The sequence below is a fragment of the Macaca mulatta genome, chromosome 10, assembly GCF_049350105.2.
Source record: "Macaca mulatta isolate MMU2019108-1 chromosome 10, T2T-MMU8v2.0, whole genome shotgun sequence".
NCBI lineage: Eukaryota > Metazoa > Chordata > Mammalia > Primates > Cercopithecidae > Macaca > Macaca mulatta.
In genome coordinates this window covers 103041961-103060087 of record NC_133415.1, presented here as the reverse complement: position 1 = coordinate 103060087, position 18127 = coordinate 103041961, and the positions used below count along the sequence as shown (strand labels likewise).

Sequence of the window (18127 nt, the reverse complement as noted above, 5' to 3'; positions counted from 1 at the left end):
TGATTGTCCACACAGGCTGCCCTCTGGTTGTATTTATTTATGCCCTTTCACCCCAATCCCTACTCCCTGCCCACCTGACTCTTCTATGTTCAATGTGTAGGATTAGTTCATCGATTTTAGGTTTCTACTTTGATGCTGGTGTTTAACATATGTACAGTAAAGTGCATAAACGGACAACTCAATGAACTCTTTGTTGTTGTCGTTGTTGTTGTTGAGATAGTGTCTTGCTCTGTCACTCAGGCTGGAGTGCAGTGGCACAACCATGGCTCACTACAGCCTCGACTTCCTGGGTTCAAGCAATCCTCCCACCTCAGCCTCCTGAGTAATTGGCACTACAGGCGTACGCCACCATATCTAGCTAATATTCTTTATTTTTTGTAGAGACTGTGTCTGCCTACATTGCCCAGGCTGGTCTGGAGCTCCTGGGCTCAAGTAATCCTCCTACCTTGGCCTCCCAAAGTGCTGGGATTACAGGTGTGGGCCACTGTGCCCGGCCTGAATTCTTATATGTGGATAAATTCGTGGAACTACCACCTGGGGCAAGACATAGGAATTCTGCAGATCGCAGAAGTCCTCCTCATGCCCCACTGCAGGCAACGACTCCTCTACCCCACAGAAGGAACCACCTTTGTGCCTTCTAGATTCATCTCGCCTGTTCTTGAACTTCGTATCAGAGGAATCACACAGAAAGTCGTCTTTTGTGTCTGGTTTCTTTCTCTCAGCATAATGCTTTTAACATTAATCTATAGTGTGCATGGGCTGGGCACGGTGGCTCACGCCTGGAGGGTTTAGGGATAAAGTGATGTCATGTCTACATCTGCCTCTCAAATAATTCAGGCAAAAGAAAAAGATATAAATGGGGGAAAAGACAAAGTGGGGCAAAATATAAACAATATAGCTGGAGGATATCCTGAAGGTTTTTGTTTTTTGTTTTTTGTTTTTTTTGAGACAGAGTCTTGCTCTGTCGCCCAGGCTGGAGTGCATTGGTGTGATCTCGGCTCATGCAACCTCCACCTCCTGGGTTCAAGCCATTCTCCTGCCTCAGCCTCCCGAGTAGCTGGGATTACAGGTGCGCACCACCACACCCAGCTAATTTTTGTATTTTTAGTAGAGACCGGGTTTCACCATGTTGGCCAGGTTGGTTTCAAACTCCTGACCTCCAGTGATCCACCCACCTTGGCCTCTCAAAGTGCTGGGATTCCAGGCGTGAGCCACCACCCCTGGCCCAGCTGCCACTTTCTACCAGGGCCCAATAGGCTGCAAAGGAAAGGCAGATTCGGACCCTTCAGCACCACCCAGGACTTGCACAAATAGGGTATTGCCGCTGAAGTCTTGGTTTTTTCCTGAGTTCACAAGGGTTCAAATCAGTGCCATTGGAGAGGGTTTGAGGCTGTCACAACATCTGGGGAACTGAAGCGTGGAGCACTCACAGGGCTGTTAGGAGGCCTTGTGCTCAAATTGTAGGGGGCATGGGATCTTAAACCATCATTGGCAGCCAGATGGATGGGCAGGGTGGTGACACCCCAAGATCCTGTCATCTTTGCTAGGCTCTGGTTTTATGGAATCTAAAGTTTTCTGTGGTTCTAGTTCCAGGTGGAGAGTGACAACTAACTCTGGCATGTTGCACATTCTCAGTAAATGATTTGTAGGATAAATTCCTTGTGATGACAATTGATTTTTATTGAGCATTTACTATATGCCAGGCACTCTTCTGAGTACTTTGCAGATATCATCTCCTTTAATCCTCTCCACATCCTGTGAGATAGATACTATCATTACCATCATTATTTTGTAAAAAGGAAACTGAGGAACCGAGAAGTTCAGCCACATGCCCAAAGTCACAAGTTGTTAAGAGGAACACAAATAAATAAATAATGAATGAATAAAATGAATGAATGAATGAATGAATGAATGGCAGTCCCCATCTAGATTAGCATTTTTCTTTTAAACATTACTGAAGCGAAAGTCCAGTTGCAACTCTTCTTGGGGAATAACACCCCAGCCCAAGCTCCCTGACTCCCTGTTCTCTCCAAGTCAGCCTCTCTCCTTCTCATTGCTTAAGGAGAACTGTCCCCAATCCTGAGCCTGAGGTAGCCCGAGCTCCAGCCTTAGTAACACAAAAAACCTGGGGACCCTAATGTGATGGGGACCCTATCATGTCCCAGGATCACACGTAGCTTCCTTTCGTTGTATATAGGCTCTTTTAGCCTGAAACAGTTCCTTCCTCAGTCTCTCCTTGACCCACATGACCTTAACATGTTGGAGGATGCAGGCCAGCTATTTTTTTTTTTTTTTTTTTTTTTGAGACAGAGTCTCGCTCTGTTGCCAGGCTGGAGTGCTGTGGTGCAATCTCGGCTCACTGCAACCTCCATCTCCCAGGTTCAAGCAATTCTCCTGCCTCAGCCTCCCAAGAAGCTGAGACTACAGGTGCCTGCCACCACATCCAGCTATTTTTTGTATTTTTAGTAGAGACGGTTTTGCCATGTTGGCCAGGTCTTGATCTCTTAACCTTCTGATACACCCACCTTGGCCTCCCAAAGTGCTCCTCACTTTAGATCTCTCGGATGTTTCCTGTGATTATATTCAGTCTCTGCGTCTGATATATATTTACAGGGATACAGCAGAAGTGACACTGTGTTCCTGATACATGGTCTCTCATGTACCAAGGGCTTACTTTCCACCAAGACCCACAACGCACAAAAGTCAAGGATGTGACAAGACCTATTGCATAGTTGAGGAAACTGAGGCTCGGAAAGAAGAGGTCACTAACTCCAGGTCAAACATCTAAGTGACAAAGCTGAGATTTGGACTCATACCCACCCAGCTCATGAGCCCTATAGGGAGATCATGAAGGAACGAGGGGTGACGAGGAGGAACTGCCTGGCATAGGGCAGGGGGCCTTAGGGAGTCAGCCTCAGTTCATTCCTTGATCACAATCTCACTACCTCAAAAATGCAGATCTTTGATCCTTGTGGGGTGGCTGAGACCAGAGATATCTGGCCCTATCAGTGACATTAAGACCCTGCAATCCCGCTCCTGGGTAAATATACCAGAGGCACTCTGAGAAGACCATTAGGGGCTGATGAACATAAAGACATGCCACCTTGGTCTCCTTCAGGGGAGGATCAGCTGCAGGGAGTATGATGAGGTGATGACCTCCAGCCACCAATAGCTGCCCCAGCTGCAGAGAGCCATCTTGGCCCAGCCATCCTTCCTGGGGCAGCCCGAAAGCCAGACAGACCAAGGTCTGGCCATTTGCCCCAACACAGGGCACCCAACAAGCAAGACCCTCTCCAGTGCTCCCAAGACTGCTCAGGGCTCTGCAGGCCTGCATCACTGCTGGCTGACTTCATCTGCCCAGTCCTGCTTGCACCTCCTCCATTTCTCAGGTGTTGACTCCCCACAAACATCTTGCACCCCAAACTCCATTTCAGTATCCACACAACCTACCCTGTGACAGAGGTACAGCCAACAATGCTTATCAGAACAGTGTTTACGGCTGTGGGGACTTAGAGGCAACATCATTGTCCACCACAAGGGCAGTGGTTCCTTAAAATGTGGCAAATACATGCAGAGGAATGTTATGCATCAGCATAAAAAGCAATGAATTATAGGGACACAGAGCAACCTGGAGGCATCTCTAAAGCATATTCTTCTAGGAATATATGCTGCACTCATGTAAAATGTGACCTATTGGATACGATTGTCTGTTGCCGCATTGTGTGAAATAGAAAAAGACTGGAAACAACCTAAATGTCCATCAGAAAGAGACTGATTAAATAATTATGGTACATCCATGTAATGGAATATTATACAACTATTAAAAGGAATGTGGTAGCTCTATGGTACTGATATGAACAAGCTCCAAGATATATTGTTGAGTGAGAAAAGCAAAGCACAGGTCAGTGTAAAAAATGTGCTACAATGTGCATAAATATTGTGTGTTTGTGTGTGTGTGTGTGTTTGGGTGCACTCACATAGACCATTTGAAATAAGAAAAAGCTAAAGTATAATTTTAAAAAAAAAGAAATAAGAAAAAGCTGCTGGAAACTTCAGTAACCTCTGGGAGAGGGACCTGGGAATGTGAGGGCAGGAGTGGGAGGGAGACAGACTTTTCATTGCACATCGATTCACACCTTTTGAATTTTGAACAATGAGCACATATTATGTATTCAAATTGAAATGAAAAATGTATAGAGGCCATGGTGGAGTTGATCTGAGGTCATCCATAAGAAGGGTGGCATAGTGTGGGGCCAGAGACTGAACAGGATGAGAAGGGTGACCAATCATGGAACAAAGGTGGGTGGGGCAGTGACAGCAAACTGGTTACATATAGGGGATGGGTCAAATAAACAAATATATTAAGAATAATGGAAGCCAATTTTCTCACTGATGGAAAAGAGAGTTTCAAATATGGAAAGAGAGAAAATTAGAATAAACTCTGTGATACTGAATGGGAATTGCAGTTATCAGTGTACACACATATTTTTCTAAACAGATGATAGATGATAGATAATAGTTAGATACGTACATAACACAGATATAAATATGTGTCTCTATATATACATATATACAGTCCTTAACTCTGTCCACCGAGAGAGTCAGGGAGTATAGACACCCCAGCAGCAATGAGCACTTTGTCCTGAGATTTTGGCTTCTAAATTCCGTTCTCTACTAAAAGGAACCAGGGCTCCTTGGAGAAGTGGCTGATTCCAGAGCTGGGGCAGAAAAAATACCTGATGAGCTTATGGTATCTCACTGTGCCAGAAAGTAAGGAAATGCTCAAAGAATGATGGTGACACAGAAGCTAGTTAAAAGTGGCTCCCAGGAGCCAAATCTGGGACAATTTAAGCATATAAATAAGTTAACGATGATGATGATGATGATATCTCACATCCCACTGAATAAAATAGAAAACTATGAATCTATACTGATAGAAATAAATGAATAATTGAAAGTTTGATGGCATTCAAGATATTTACACAGTTTCAACGTGCCTCCTCTCAAATGCTTATTAACTACAAACAGCGGGGAAAGTAACCCTACAGATGTGAAGTCTGGCAGATATCTCCTCAATCAAGTCATCAAAGAGTGCACCATCAGCGATGGGACAAGGAGAAGAACATAACATCATTTCTTTGATTTTTCTGCCTGAGTTGCAGAACCTGAATCTCACCACAATGAAGCATCAGACAAACCCACAGGGAAAGACATGCTGTAATGCTGTACAACAGCTGCCCTGTATCTTCAAAAGTGTCAAGGTCATGAAGGTCAAGGAAAGACTAAGGAACTGTTCTACCATCAAGGCAACTAAAGAGATGTGGCAACTAAACACAACATGTAGGCCAGGTGTGGTGGCTCATGCCTGTAATCCCAACACTCTGGGAGGCCAAAGTGGGAGAACTGATTGAGTCCAGGAGTTCCAGACCAGCCTGGGCAATATAGTGAAACCCCATATCTACAAAAAATACAAAATTTGCTGGGTAGGGTGGCACATGTCTGTAGTCCTAGCTACTCAGGAGGCTGAAGTGGGAGGATCGCTTGAGCCCAGGTGGTTGAGGCCGCAGTGAGCTGTGATCATACCACTGCACTCCAGCCTGGGTGACAGAGTTAGACCTTGTCTCAAAATAAAATAAAATTAAAAATAAATACAAAGTATGATCCCAAACTGGGTTTGGGATGCTATCAGGGCAACTGGTGAAACCTAAAGGGTCTTGGTAGACAGTCAGGGTATATCCTGCTAATTTCCTGATTATGATGGTTATATTGTAGCTATCTAGGAAAATGCCCTGGTTTATAGAAACTATGTATCAAACGTTAAGGGGTGATAGGGCAACAGGTCAGCAATTTATTCTCAAATAATTCAAGAGAAAATGTTCTTTGTATTGTATTTATAACTTTTCTACCAATTTGAGATATTTCTCAAACTAAAAAAATTTTTAAATACACAGTAAAAAAGTAAAAAACAGAATGAGAGCTAAGTTTGAATACTAGTAACAGGAATTAAAACACATACTTTTAGATTTCTGATGGCTTAGCAAGCCACTTCTAAGTGAAATATGTGAATATGTTCATCAGAAGACATGTCCCCTCGCTGGGCACGATGACTCACACCTGCAATCCCAGCAGTTTGGGAGGCCAAGACGAGTGGATGACCTGAAGTCAGCAATTCAAGACCAGCCTGGCAAACATGGTGGAAGCCCATCTCTACTAAAATTACAAAAAAATTAGCCAGGCGTGGTGGTGGGCACCTGTAATCCCAGCTACTCGGGAGGCTGAGCATGAACCTGGGAGGCGGAGGTTGCAGTGAGCCAATATTGCACCACTGCACTCCAGCCTGGGTGACAGCACAACTCTGCCTCAAGAAAAAAAAAAAAAAAAAAAAAAAAAAAGACTCAAATATTCATCTCAGCTCAATTCTAAAGAGCTCAAAACTGGCAACAACCTGAATGTCCATGAGGGATCGAATGGGTAACTCCATTGTGGTGTGTCCATGTAATGTCATTTTGCTCAGTAATAAAAAGGCATAAATACTGATACACACAATAACTTGAATGAATGTTAGTTACAATACTGAATAAAAGAAGCCAGACATAAACAGTATCTATTGTGTGATTTCATTTCTACAAAAGCATAGAAACAGGCAAAATTAATGCTTGCTGTTAGAAATCAGAATAATGATTACCCTTAGGTGTGGAAGCGGGTGGCTAGAAGGGATACAAAAGGCTTCAGGGGTGCTGGAATGATATCTTCTTGATCTGGACATTGGTGGGTCAACAGCAGCAAGATTCACAGAGCTGTATATCTGTGTTATGTGCACATTGCTGTGTGTGTATATTTCACTAAGACAGACAGAAAAAAACATGATGCACGGGAAAACAGACCAAAGTGCAATGCAGGCTTTGCAAGGACTGATGACAGTCCTAAGAACTGGAAAGCATAATTAGCTCTGCACCTGACCTGCAAGAATAAAGGCAGGAAAGTGTCCCTGTTGTCCCTCTGTCCCTCACCGCCCCACAAGAGGGGTGAGCTTGATGACTGGTGCCATGTGGCATGAGAGGACTGAGGCCTGGCTGGAGTCAGGTGCACCAGGTTGCCCTGACCCCCACCCCAGTTCTCTCTCCTCCACAGCCTGCTGACTCCCACCCGCCAGCCTCTCTGAGGAGTCTTCCTCTTCCTTGGCCACCCCTGTCCCTGCCAGGGCTCCAGGGCTGGGGCAGGGATCTGATGACAGCTATAAAAATAAAAGTTCACCCAGCCTGGCTCCCTGGCCTCCAGACTCACCTCGCAGAGATCTCAGCTGGGCTGGCCCCAGGGAGGCTGGCAAAGGTGCCTCCCAGCCCTGGCAGGCCAAGGCCTCAGTGGAGCAGGTGGTGGCGGGCAGCGTGGGTCAGAAGGGTTATTCAGGGTGGCATGGGGCATCTGGTCCCAATGCAGTTGCCAGCAGGCTCTGTGAGCTGCAGCAGGGCCTGACCCTCTCTGTTTCCAAACGGAGGAGTCCCTCAGTGGATCACATATGCAGGCTGGGGCTACAAAATGCGGAGCTCATTGAGGTCAGCAGAGAAATTTCTGTCCATTTCAAGGGCTTGGTTTAAGCCTGAGCTGAGGCACAATGACATTTCAGAGTCACAAGAGAGACACTTGAGGACAGGCAGGATATTTTCATGACAGGAGGTCTTTGTGCATTACTCCTGTAATTAAAATGAATAAAAAGAAATCCTTCCACCACATCTGATGGAAATTATTTTTCCTGAGCAAAGTGTACATTTCTGCGCTCATGTACAATAGTGTCTGTGACAAGGAAGCACTGGTCCATCACTAAAAAATGCAGGTCGTGAAACAGCTCACACAAGTTGATTCCGTTCTGGCAAATGTATCAGTTAGAAATAGACTCAGTGGCCAGTAACAGGAAGCCCGAATGACAGAGACCTCAGTAAGCAGAGATTTCTTTTTCTCTCATGTACACAAGCCCAGAGCAAAGCAGGTAAAGACTGGTACGGCTATTCCACCACCATCAAGAACCCCAGTGCCTTTTGTCTTTCAGATTCACCAACCTCAGCATGTGGCTTCCATGCATCAGAGTTTGTCTCATGATTCAGGATGGTCCCTGGAGCTCTGGCCATCACATCTGAGTTCCAGGCAGGAAGTAGAAAGAAGCAGGGGCTGGGGTGTGGCAGAGAAGGAACACAAAAGGGAATGTGCCTCACAGCCGAGTCAATCCCCTTTAAAGAGCTTTCCCAGAAGCCCCACCTACAACTTGTATTTAATCTCACTGGTCATCCCTAGCTGCAAGAGAAGCTGGAAACCATAGTCTCTTAGTAGGGTACTTGCCCCCACAAAATAGAAGGATCTCATTGGTAAAGAAGAGGGAGGGGAATGAGTATTGGATTGGCCACTTTAGCCACAATGAGGAAAAATACACATGGCATGAAAATTCTGGAAGTTAACAACTCACCCTGCGTGAGTTAACCTGTCAAATCTTTGCAAAACATTATGAGGAATTTTATTATCTTCTTATTACAGATGGGGGAACTGAGGTCCAGCAAGACACAATCACTTGCCTCAAATTACAGAGCTAGAAAATGGTGGATTCGGGCCAGGCACAGTGGCTCACGCCTATAATCCCAGCACTTTGGGAGCCTGAGGCAGGCAGATCACAAGGTCAGTTCGAGACCAGCCTGTACAATATGGTGAAACCTAGTCTCTACTAAAAATGCAAAAATTAGCCGGGCGTGGTGGTGGGCACCTGTAATCCCAGCTACTTGGGAGGTTGAGGCAGGAGAATTGCTTAAACCCAGGAGACGGAGGTTGCAGTGAGCCAACATCATGCCACTGCACTCCAGCCTGGATGACAGAGCAAGACTTCGTCTCGAGGGGAAAAAAAAAAAAAAAGAAAATGTTGGATTCAGAACACCAGCATTTTAATTCTAGCATCTAAGCTCCTAACCCAGCAAAATGGTAATGATGATATGAATAATGATGACAGTTAATACCTACTGTGTGTGGCACTGCTTTAAATTTGTTGTGTTATCTCACTTAAGCTTCACAACAAACTTATGAGGCAGGTACTATTAATTATCCCATTTAATAAACAAGAAAACAGAGGCACAGAGAGGTGAAGTAACTTGCCCAAGACCACACAGCAAGTGTTAATGGGTTTATTTCTGAGTAGTGCTCTTTATTTTCTTCTTTTATTGATACTCTGCTGTCTCTGATCCTCCCATCACAATCATGCATTACTTGGGGAATCAAATAAAAAGCAAACACCCCTGCAGAGTCCTGTCTTCTGTCTGTCCCCCGTCCCTCCCCAATCCCACCCCGAAGACCCCTCCCTCTCCAGCCTTGCCTCTTTCCCCACACGGGTTGGTGCCCTCTTCCCTGCAGTCAGGGCTTCCCAAAGAACTCTCCCTCTCTTGGCTCCAGGCCCTGGCTCCTCGGGCGCCCCTCCTGGTGAGCCCTCCCCTCATTCCTGCCCGATGAACTGCTCCCCGTGGCTCCAGGCCCTGGGTCACAGGCTCCTCGCCTACGAGGTCTCCTGGGCCCAGGCAGGCCTCCCTGTGCCCTTTACCCAGTGCACTTTACCTCATCCCGAAGGCCCAGGGGCCTATTTCATTCCCTCCACAGGCTTGTCAAGGCCTTTCTGGGTGCCACACCTGGCAGGGACACCCACTCTCTCATCCTCAAGGTCACCTCACAGCCCGCCCAGCCTCCAATGCCCTGCATGAAAGATGTGGCCTACCCAGCTCCCCTTCCCCATCCTCCCCTCCCCTGCATGAGGAACCCTTTGCCCCCTCCCCGCCCTATCCTCCCCTTCCCGACTCCACCCCTGCCTGAGGAGCCCTGTGCCCCATCCTCCCCTCCCCCACTCCACCCCTGCCTGAGGAGCCCTGTGCCCCCATCCTCCCCTCCCCCAGTCCACTCCGTATGAGGAGCCCTGTGCCCCCACCCACCCCCCGCCCCGTCCTCCTCTTCCCCACTCCTCCCCTTGCTGCCTCCGCTCCAGCCATGCTGGCTCCAGGCTCTTCTCACGCTTGGAGCTGGGTCCTGCCTCAGGGCCCTTCCATGTGCTGTTCCCCTGGCCTGGTAGGCTCCCTAAGTGTTCCTCCCCAATCACCCTCCTCCACTTCCCCCACTTAATTTTCTTCAGGGCCCTTATCACAGTCTGCAATGAGCTTGCCAATTTGCTAGCCGCACATTGTCTCCTCCACCAGAATGACAGCTCTGGTGGTCAGGGACCGTCTTGGGCTCACAGTGGGCGCTCGCTCGACACTGGCTGATACACCTGTACTCCGTGCCCACAGGTGAGGAAGCCCAGGTTCAGCAAGGCTAAGTGCCTCACCCAAGTTCACTCTGCAAGCAAAGGACAAGGCCCAGAGCTTTTTTGCTCAAGCATCCTGCCCCTCAGAGGTGTCTGATTGTGTTCTGTCCGTGTCTCTTCCCCAGAGCGACCAACCAGACAGAAAAGTGGCTGAGCTTGGGGCTCAGGCAGGCCTGGATTCAAATCCCAACCTTGCTGCTCTTGGGACAGGAATGATCCCCTCTCGGAGCCTCTGGTCTCCTCTCTGTAAAATGGAACTCTTTCCTGTCTCGGAAGACACCTGGGACGGGCTCACACCACCAGCCCAGTAAGCCCCTGGCTTCCCCAGCCCACTCCCCAGCCTCTCCTGGGTCTGCCCAGCCCAGGCCTCCCTCACTACCCTGCCCCGGCCAATGCACAGTCAAAAATCCTGCAAGGAGCGGGGACTGCTGGGACAGCATCACAGGCCACGCAGGAGATTGGCCAAGCTGAGAAAGAACGCGAGTGGGGGTGGAAGGGCAGGACAGGAAAACAGCAAAGGAGAGGCTCAGGGCCATGGGGGAAAACAGGCAGAGAAGGTCTCTCAGGTTCAAATGGAAGGCGAGAATTCAAACCTCACATTGGCCACTCACCAGGTCTGGGGTTGGTGACTTCACCTTTCTCTGCCTCATTTTCCCCATCTGGGGAAGGGGAGTAATAAGTAGTACCCACGGCTGGGTGTGGTAGCTCAGGCCTGTAATCCCAGCATTTTGGGAGACTGAGGTGGGCAGATCACTTGAGGTCAGGAGTTCAAGATCAGCCTGGCCAACATGGTGAAACACCATCTTTATGAAAAACACAAAAATTAGCCGGGCATGGTGGAGCAAGCCTGTAATGCCAGCTACTTGGGAGGCTGAAGCAGGAGAAGTGCTTGCATCCAGGAGGCGGAGCTTGCAGTGAGCCGGGATCACGCCACTGCACTACAGCGTAGGTGACAAAGTAAGACTCTTCTCAAAAAAAAAGAAAAAAAAAAAAGTAGCACCCACATGGGTGTTGGGATTTTAAGAATAATGCATGCAGGACAGCAGCTGGTGCGAAGTGAGCTGCCAATAAACTGCAGCCCACTGTACTCTTGACTCCCCGGGCTCAGGGATCTCTGCTCAGGTGCCACTTCCTAGGAGGAGCCTTGCAGGCCCTCTCCCACTCACCTCTGCCCCACTTTCCTTCCTGGAGAGCCCTTGACTCCACCTGCCATTATCTTGTTCCAGTCACTGGGTACTTAGCATCTGTGTCTCCCTGAAAATAATCACCTCCATCTTGGCCACCACATGTCCCCAACACCCAGTAAGTGGCCTAGCACACAGCAGGTGCTCAATAAATGTTTGTCAAATAAATGAAAAATATAACTGGGCAAAAAAAACGGCTGAGAAACTAGGACAAAAGTTTCAGAGAGGTCTGGACAAAACTTGGAAGGCAGGGGGATATTCTTTTTTTTTTTTTTTTTTTTTTTTTTGAGACAGAGGCACACTCTGGAACCCAGGCTGGAGTGCAGTGGTGCGATCTTGGTTCACTGCAACCTCCACCTCCATGATTCAAGTGATTCTCATGTCTCAGCCTCCCGAGTAGCTGGGACTACAGGCACCCACCACACTAGGCTAATTTTTATTTTTTTTTTTTTAGCAGAGACAGGGTTTCACCATTTTGACCAGGCTGGTCTCAAACTCCTGACCTCAAATGATCTGCCCTCCTCAGCTTCCCAAAGTGTTGGAATTACAGGCGTGAGCCACCGCGCCCGGCCTGCAGGGGAATAGTCTTCAGGTGTTCAGAAGGAGCAGTTCCCCTTCTCACTCCTACCCCAGCTTCTGCCATTCTTAGCTGTGCAACCTTAGACAGGTCAGTTCACTTCTCTAAGCTGGTTTGCTCGGCAGGAAAATGTTGGTAACAAAAGCTGCAGCCTCCAAAAAGCTGTTGAGTTGATTAAAACAAGGAGCACAGTGTCAGCGCCAGCCGGCACCCAGCACTGTCTCCAGCGTGCATTTCTGACATCCACTTGTCTCCTCGCTAAAATCACCAGGCCATGGGACAATTGCATAAGATTATGAAGTATGAATGTGTCTTGTTTTGTGAACTCTCTTGTCCTGAGCAAACATTAGTTGGGGTTCCAGGCTCCCACCTCCCAGCTGGCCTCAGAGGTCAAACACACTAAATGGGTCTGTGGTTAGTTAACATGACTGGCTTTCTCCCACATATCTAAGGATCCAGCAACTTCATCTGTGCCAAGGGCTTGGAGTGGTGCTTTGCACATCTAAGCACTTGTCTCGCACCCACTATTATCATGATTCCTCGAGGCTCATCCCTGGCCTCCTGGGATCCCCTCACCCAATCCCACCCACTCCTGTTTCTGGATGTCTGAATGGACTGGTTCCTCCCTGCAAGCCCTCCACCCTCGCAGTTTGGTGAACCATGGGGCGGGTGTCACCCCAACTATGACATCTCCCCAAGTCCTTTGGGCACAGCTCCATCCACAGTGCTCCCACACCAGGCCACTGTCAAAGCCCTCAACCTGTAAACTCCTTTTCCCAGCCCTCTTTAGAGGCAGCCTGAGAGGCTCAGGTTCAAATTTACTTTCTGTTGCTTCCAAACTGTGAAACTGATGTTTGCAGTTCTGGGGCTTGGAGTGCCTGAACTTGAGGCCAGGCAAGGAGCCCTCCAAGAAGGGCCTGGGATTTGAAACAGAAACCGGGATTACAAGCCAGGCTCCCAGCCCCAGACTTTCCCCACAGACCTGGGAGTCGGATGGTTTTGTAACCTGCTCCACCCAGCCCACCTTGAGCACAAACCTCACTTCTGTGGACCTCAATGTGCACTTTTAGAAATGGGTGTAGTACCCTCTGTGGGGCGCTTATGTGGATGAGAGCAAGATGTGAGTGTGTGAAAAACGGACTCGACGCTGGTTCCAGGACAGCGCTGGGGAAACAGAAGCTGTGGGGCAGACGGCGACAGATGGGGGGCACCGTCTGGCCAGGCTGCTTCCCTCTCACCTCATTTGGGTAAGCAGTGGCCACCAGCCAACTCTCGGTGACAAAGGAGGGAGCAGGGATTTGAGATTTGTTCCTAAATTTCAACCCTCCCCACCGCCCATCTTCCCTAGGTTCAGCCCCCCAGCCTCTGTCTTCAGCAAGTAAATCCTCGAGGTCGAGCCCACGTTGCTGTTGCTGCTACTGACAGAAATCATCAAGACCAGTGGGGCTTAGGACTGGACTGACTTCAAGGCTTCGAAGGCATGCCTGGCCAGTCGTCCAGTTGCCCAGGGCTGGGAGGAGATGTGGTCAGGGCCATACTGCAGGTTTCAGGTTGAAGTGAGGTTATCTGTGTCCAGCAAGCTGCATAGCCCTCAAGCCACCATCAGGAGACACTGGCGTTAGGGAGGTGGAGCTTGTAGGAATCCTCGGCTCTGACGGTGGGGGATGAGTGTCGCTGTCTGCTCCCTACACCCCAGGCTCCCACAGGGAAAGTACAACCAGGCCCCCAAAAGGAAAAGGAGGGGCAAAGCATTTCCCATTCCTCAACCACGGTATCAGCAGCTGCTCCTGAGATCCCAGATAGCCCCGGGTCCTTGGCAAGCCAGTCTACGACGCCTGCTGCCCCTAAATTCCTCAGGGCAGGGCAACCCCCAACCAGTGTCTTGCCCATAGGGATCAGACAGCCCAAAGCTGCTCCCCATCTCTAAAAACAGGCGTCACCACAGTCCCCACCTTCCCAAAGGTTGTTGTGAGGTCTAAATGGGATGGGGCAGGTCCAGTGTTTACCAGATGCCGGCCCCTGGCAAGTACTGGCCACACTGGCGCTGCACTGGAGACTGGGGAGCCAAATGCCAGCAGCTTCCCAGTGAAAATAATAACAAGAGCAAGCGCTTATATAACACCTCTTGCGTGCCAGGCACTGTGGGCCGCTGTACATGGATCCACTCACATCCATCTACATCCTCAACTCTCAGGAATGCCATCCAGGGCTGGATAGGAGTAGGGGGTGCAGTGAGAAGCTGGAAGGGGCAAAAGGATCAGGGGGCGAGGAAGAGGAGCCTGTCCCAGGGAATCAGGGCTAGCAGCCCCAAGTTTGTGCCTGGGCTCAGCCACCTTGAGCGGGCAGGTGAGGTGGGCTCAGTATCCACGTCTGGGCAAAGAGGGCAAGTGATGAGCCTGCCATCCCCAGGAAAGGGAATCAAAGTGTGGGAACCCCTCCCCCACCTCCCTCCACCTGGCCTGGCCTCTCCCCTCCTGCTGGCCAGGGATACACAAACAGATTCGCCCACGCACCCAGGATCCCCTCTTTAAAATGCACATGTATACACAAACTGTGTTTTAAACAACCCACCCAACTACACTTACTAAAAGCATCTGCCCTGACTCGGGCTCAGCAGGACCAAGACCTGAACCCCTCCTCCTACAGTCACAGGCCTGCCTATCTAGTCCCCAAACACAGGGCAGGGGTCACAGACCTCCCAGCCCTTCCAAACCCAAGCCTGACACTCGGGACCAGTCAGAGGTCCCGGAATCTCTTCTCAAGCAGGGTTCCCAGCCACCGGTCCCGGCGCCCAGGAGCTCTGAGTTAGCCTGAAAGCCTGACCCATTACTCTTCTCCCCTTTCCCCCAGGGCTGGAACCCCATCTCCAAGCAGACCCTGTGGGTGGGGGGAGGGTGTAGCAGAGGAGGCAGAAAAACCAGCTGCAACACCCCCACCAACCACCAAAACCTCCAAAAATAACAGCAGCCCCCCACACACAACCCACTACACACCAGAAACGCAAAAACAAAATCCTACAAATCCAAAATAAAGCAAAAAAAAACAAAAGCCAATTACTGCCCCCAAAAGGCTTTGTAACCATTCTCAAAAAAAAGTTTATTAAAAGTGTTCTTACTTAATGCTTGAAACGGAAGATTCCCAAAATATACAGACGCCTCTTTTCTCATAGAAATAGATTATTTTTTATAATACAAAAAAAAAGACCAAAAAACAAAACAAAACAAAACATCAACAGCAACAAGCCCGTAGGAACATCTTTAAGCGATTACTCAGGGCCCGGCTGACAGTTACACGTGGGTTGCGTCAGTCCCGTGTACACACGCGTTCAGCCATGTTTAAACCGATTGCATCAACTTCGAAACCGGCCCGCCCGCCGGCGCCTGGAGAGGGGCAGAGGGAGAGGCAGAGAGTTTATCATTCATCTGTACACATAGACGTTTCTTCTTTAAATAACACCACGGGCGGGCGCCCCATCTGCATGTGCGGTTGGTTTGGACAAAAATATAGATATATATATATAATAAAATATTAAAATTACCGACGGGCTCCCCGCGCTGCCAAGTGCCCCAGTGCCAAAGTTTTGCCGGCGCCGCCGGGGGCGGAGGCGGGGGCGCGGGCGCGGGCGCTTCCCGGAGTCTCGGCCCCGGCCGGCAGGGGGACGCGCGCGGGGGCCGCGCTAGCAGTGGCCGGAGGAGGCGAGCAGGGGCTCGGGCAGCTGCTTGAACAAGTTCCGCAGGGTGCTGAGCTCGCGCGACAGCTGCTCCACCTTCTTCTGCAGCCGCTCGTTCTCGGCCGTGAGCTCCAGGACCTTGTGCTGCGTCTCCAGGTTGCGCATCTTGGCCTTGTCGCGGCTCTTGCGCACGGCGATGTTGTTGCGCTCGCGCCGGATCTTGTACTCGTCGCTGTGCTTGTCCACTGTCTTCTTGGCCTTGCTCTTGACCTGCGAGGGCGGCGGCGCGGCCCCCGCGTAGCAGGCGGCCGGGGGCGCCTTGGCGTCGGCGGGGCTCGGCGTGCCGGGCGGGCTGGACGACGAGGACGTGGAGAGGCTCCCGCTGCTGCCGCTCGGCACCGCCTGGTAGCCGAGGTAAGCGCGCAGCGCGTACGGGAAGCCCGCCGCCATGCCTGCGCCGCCGCCCGGCGCCCCGGCCTCCTCCTTCCGCTTGCAGTCCGCGGGCTCGAAGCCCGGCTCCGCCTTGAGCTCGGCGGGCGGCGGCGGCGGCGGGGGTGGCGGGTGCAGGGGCGCGAAGCAGCCGGGGTGCAGCGCGCCCTTGGCGGCCCCCAGGCGCCCCAGGCTCACGTAGCCGTACTCGGCCGGCTTCTTGCAGTTCTTGCCCCCGTAGTCGTCGGAGAAGAGGTCGGAGAGGAAGTCGTGGTGCTGCCCGGAGGAGGCGGGCGCGGGGGCGGGCGCGGGCGGAGCCGCCTCGAAGGTGTCCGTGGCCGTGGCGGGCGCCGGGGCCTGCGGCGCGCCCAGCGGCTCCAGGTACGGGCTGAAGTCGATGGCGCGCTCGTGGTCGCCGATGCTGCCCAGCTCGCCGGCTGGGGGGCGCGGCCCGGGTCTGGCCGCGGGGGGCGCCGCGGGGGCCGCCTTGCCGCCGTACGCAGCAGCCAAGCAGTCCGCCTCGTAGTAGAAGTTGGCCACTTCCATGGATTTAAAGGCAGGCGGCGGCGGCAGGGGGAGACATGCTGGGTCCCAGGCCACCAGGCGTTGCATGAACGCGGGTGCCCGGGGAGGGGGCCTGGGGCTGCCCGCTCCGGCCGGCCCGCAGGTGGCGCGGCCTCCCTGCTCTGAGCTGTCGCCGCTGCGTCGCTGCTGCTGCCGCCGCTGCCGGGGTGGCCGCTATTAGTGCGGGGGCTGGTGGCTGAACCCTCGGGTGGGTCCCCTTCCCAGTCCCGTGCGCGGCTCTGACTCGCTAAAGTTTCTCCTGAGCCCGGTTATTTATAAGGGCGGCCCGTAGCAACCGCTGCGTCACACCGGCCCCTCCCGCCGCGCCGCCGGGACGCGAAGGACACGGCCGCGGCCGCCCGAGACCCCCAGGAGGACGGCGGCAGGGCGCAGCGGAGGGACCGGGCACCCGGAGCGCGTTTTCGGGGGGGGTCCCCGGGCCGCAGGGGGCGGCCTCACGCCCCCTGCCCACCCCCGCCCGGCCGCCCCGGGATTGGGAGCGAGAGGGGGCGGTGCGACCCCGCCCCCAGACCGCCCCTCTGGGCTGGAGGCTGTCCTGGAAGGCGGGGGAATCGGAGGAGGGGGCGACCTGATCGCCTTCCCCCGGAGATGCGGCCCCGGCCCGCCCCCTGCTGGAGGAGGCGGAGGTTTCAGGAGGACCGAGCAGAGCCCCGACGGCGGACCAGGGGCCGCTCCCCGGGCGGAACCCTGGAGACCCCAGCCCGCAACTCTAGCTCCAGGAGAAGCGACCCATCTCCGTAGCCCTTCCCCCTAAACTCCCACCTCTTCCACAGGTCCCCGGCTCTAGAAAGGAGTAGACTCCACGCCTGTGACGATTCCCCTCTTAAGCCACCGCCAATATGAGGACCCCGGGGGTCGGGGGGACGGAGCAGGATCGCGCTGCGCTGGGGGCTGGACCCTGGTCCACGGTGTCCCGCCCCTAGCCCCGCCCACCGCACCTGCCGCCTGCTTGCGGCTTGTACACACCCGGGTCTTCTCTTGCCCCGCGCCGCGCCATCCGACCTGGGCCCTGCCACACTGTGCGACCTTGGATGAGTCACTTCTCCCAGCTGCAGTCCATGAAGGGTGTCGCTACTGTCAGCGGTGGTGGCATTGCTCCCACCAGACTCCCAAACCTAAGGCTTACGTTGTGGGCTGCACATCAGAGAGAAAGGGACCCCCATGGATTGTGCCAGTGGAGGCCCAGAGGGAGCATGGCATGGCATACCAAGGTCACATGGCCGCATGTCCCCCATTCATCCCAAACGAAATGCCCTCATCTGGGCCCTAAGACCTATTGCCAGCCCCAGAGGCCAAAAAGCTTCTGTTTCTGAAGCTGCTGGGGAGGGGCTTAAGCCAGGCCTCACGGGAGGGGGGTGGCATGC

General features: G+C 52.1%; 2 protein-coding genes across 2 annotated transcripts in view; one reads left to right on the top strand and one right to left on the bottom strand.

Moving 5' to 3' along the window:
* PEDS1 (plasmanylethanolamine desaturase 1) overlaps positions 1-18127 on the top strand; it is a 294224-nt gene that overhangs the window by 210602 nt on the left and 65495 nt on the right. The window lies entirely within an intron of this gene.
* On the bottom strand, positions 15151-16991 carry CEBPB (CCAAT enhancer binding protein beta). Its single transcript, XM_015148786.3, has one exon. It carries the CDS (start codon positions 16788-16790, stop codon positions 15756-15758), a length of 1035 nt encoding a protein of 344 aa, XP_015004272.1. The 5' UTR covers positions 16791-16991; the 3' UTR covers positions 15151-15755.

What these genes read in the sequence shown, in the direction of transcription:
- CEBPB (XM_015148786.3), bottom strand. Translation starts at nt 16,790, where the DNA reads ATGCAACGCCTGGTGGCCTGGGACCCAGCATGTCTCCCCCTGCCGCCG.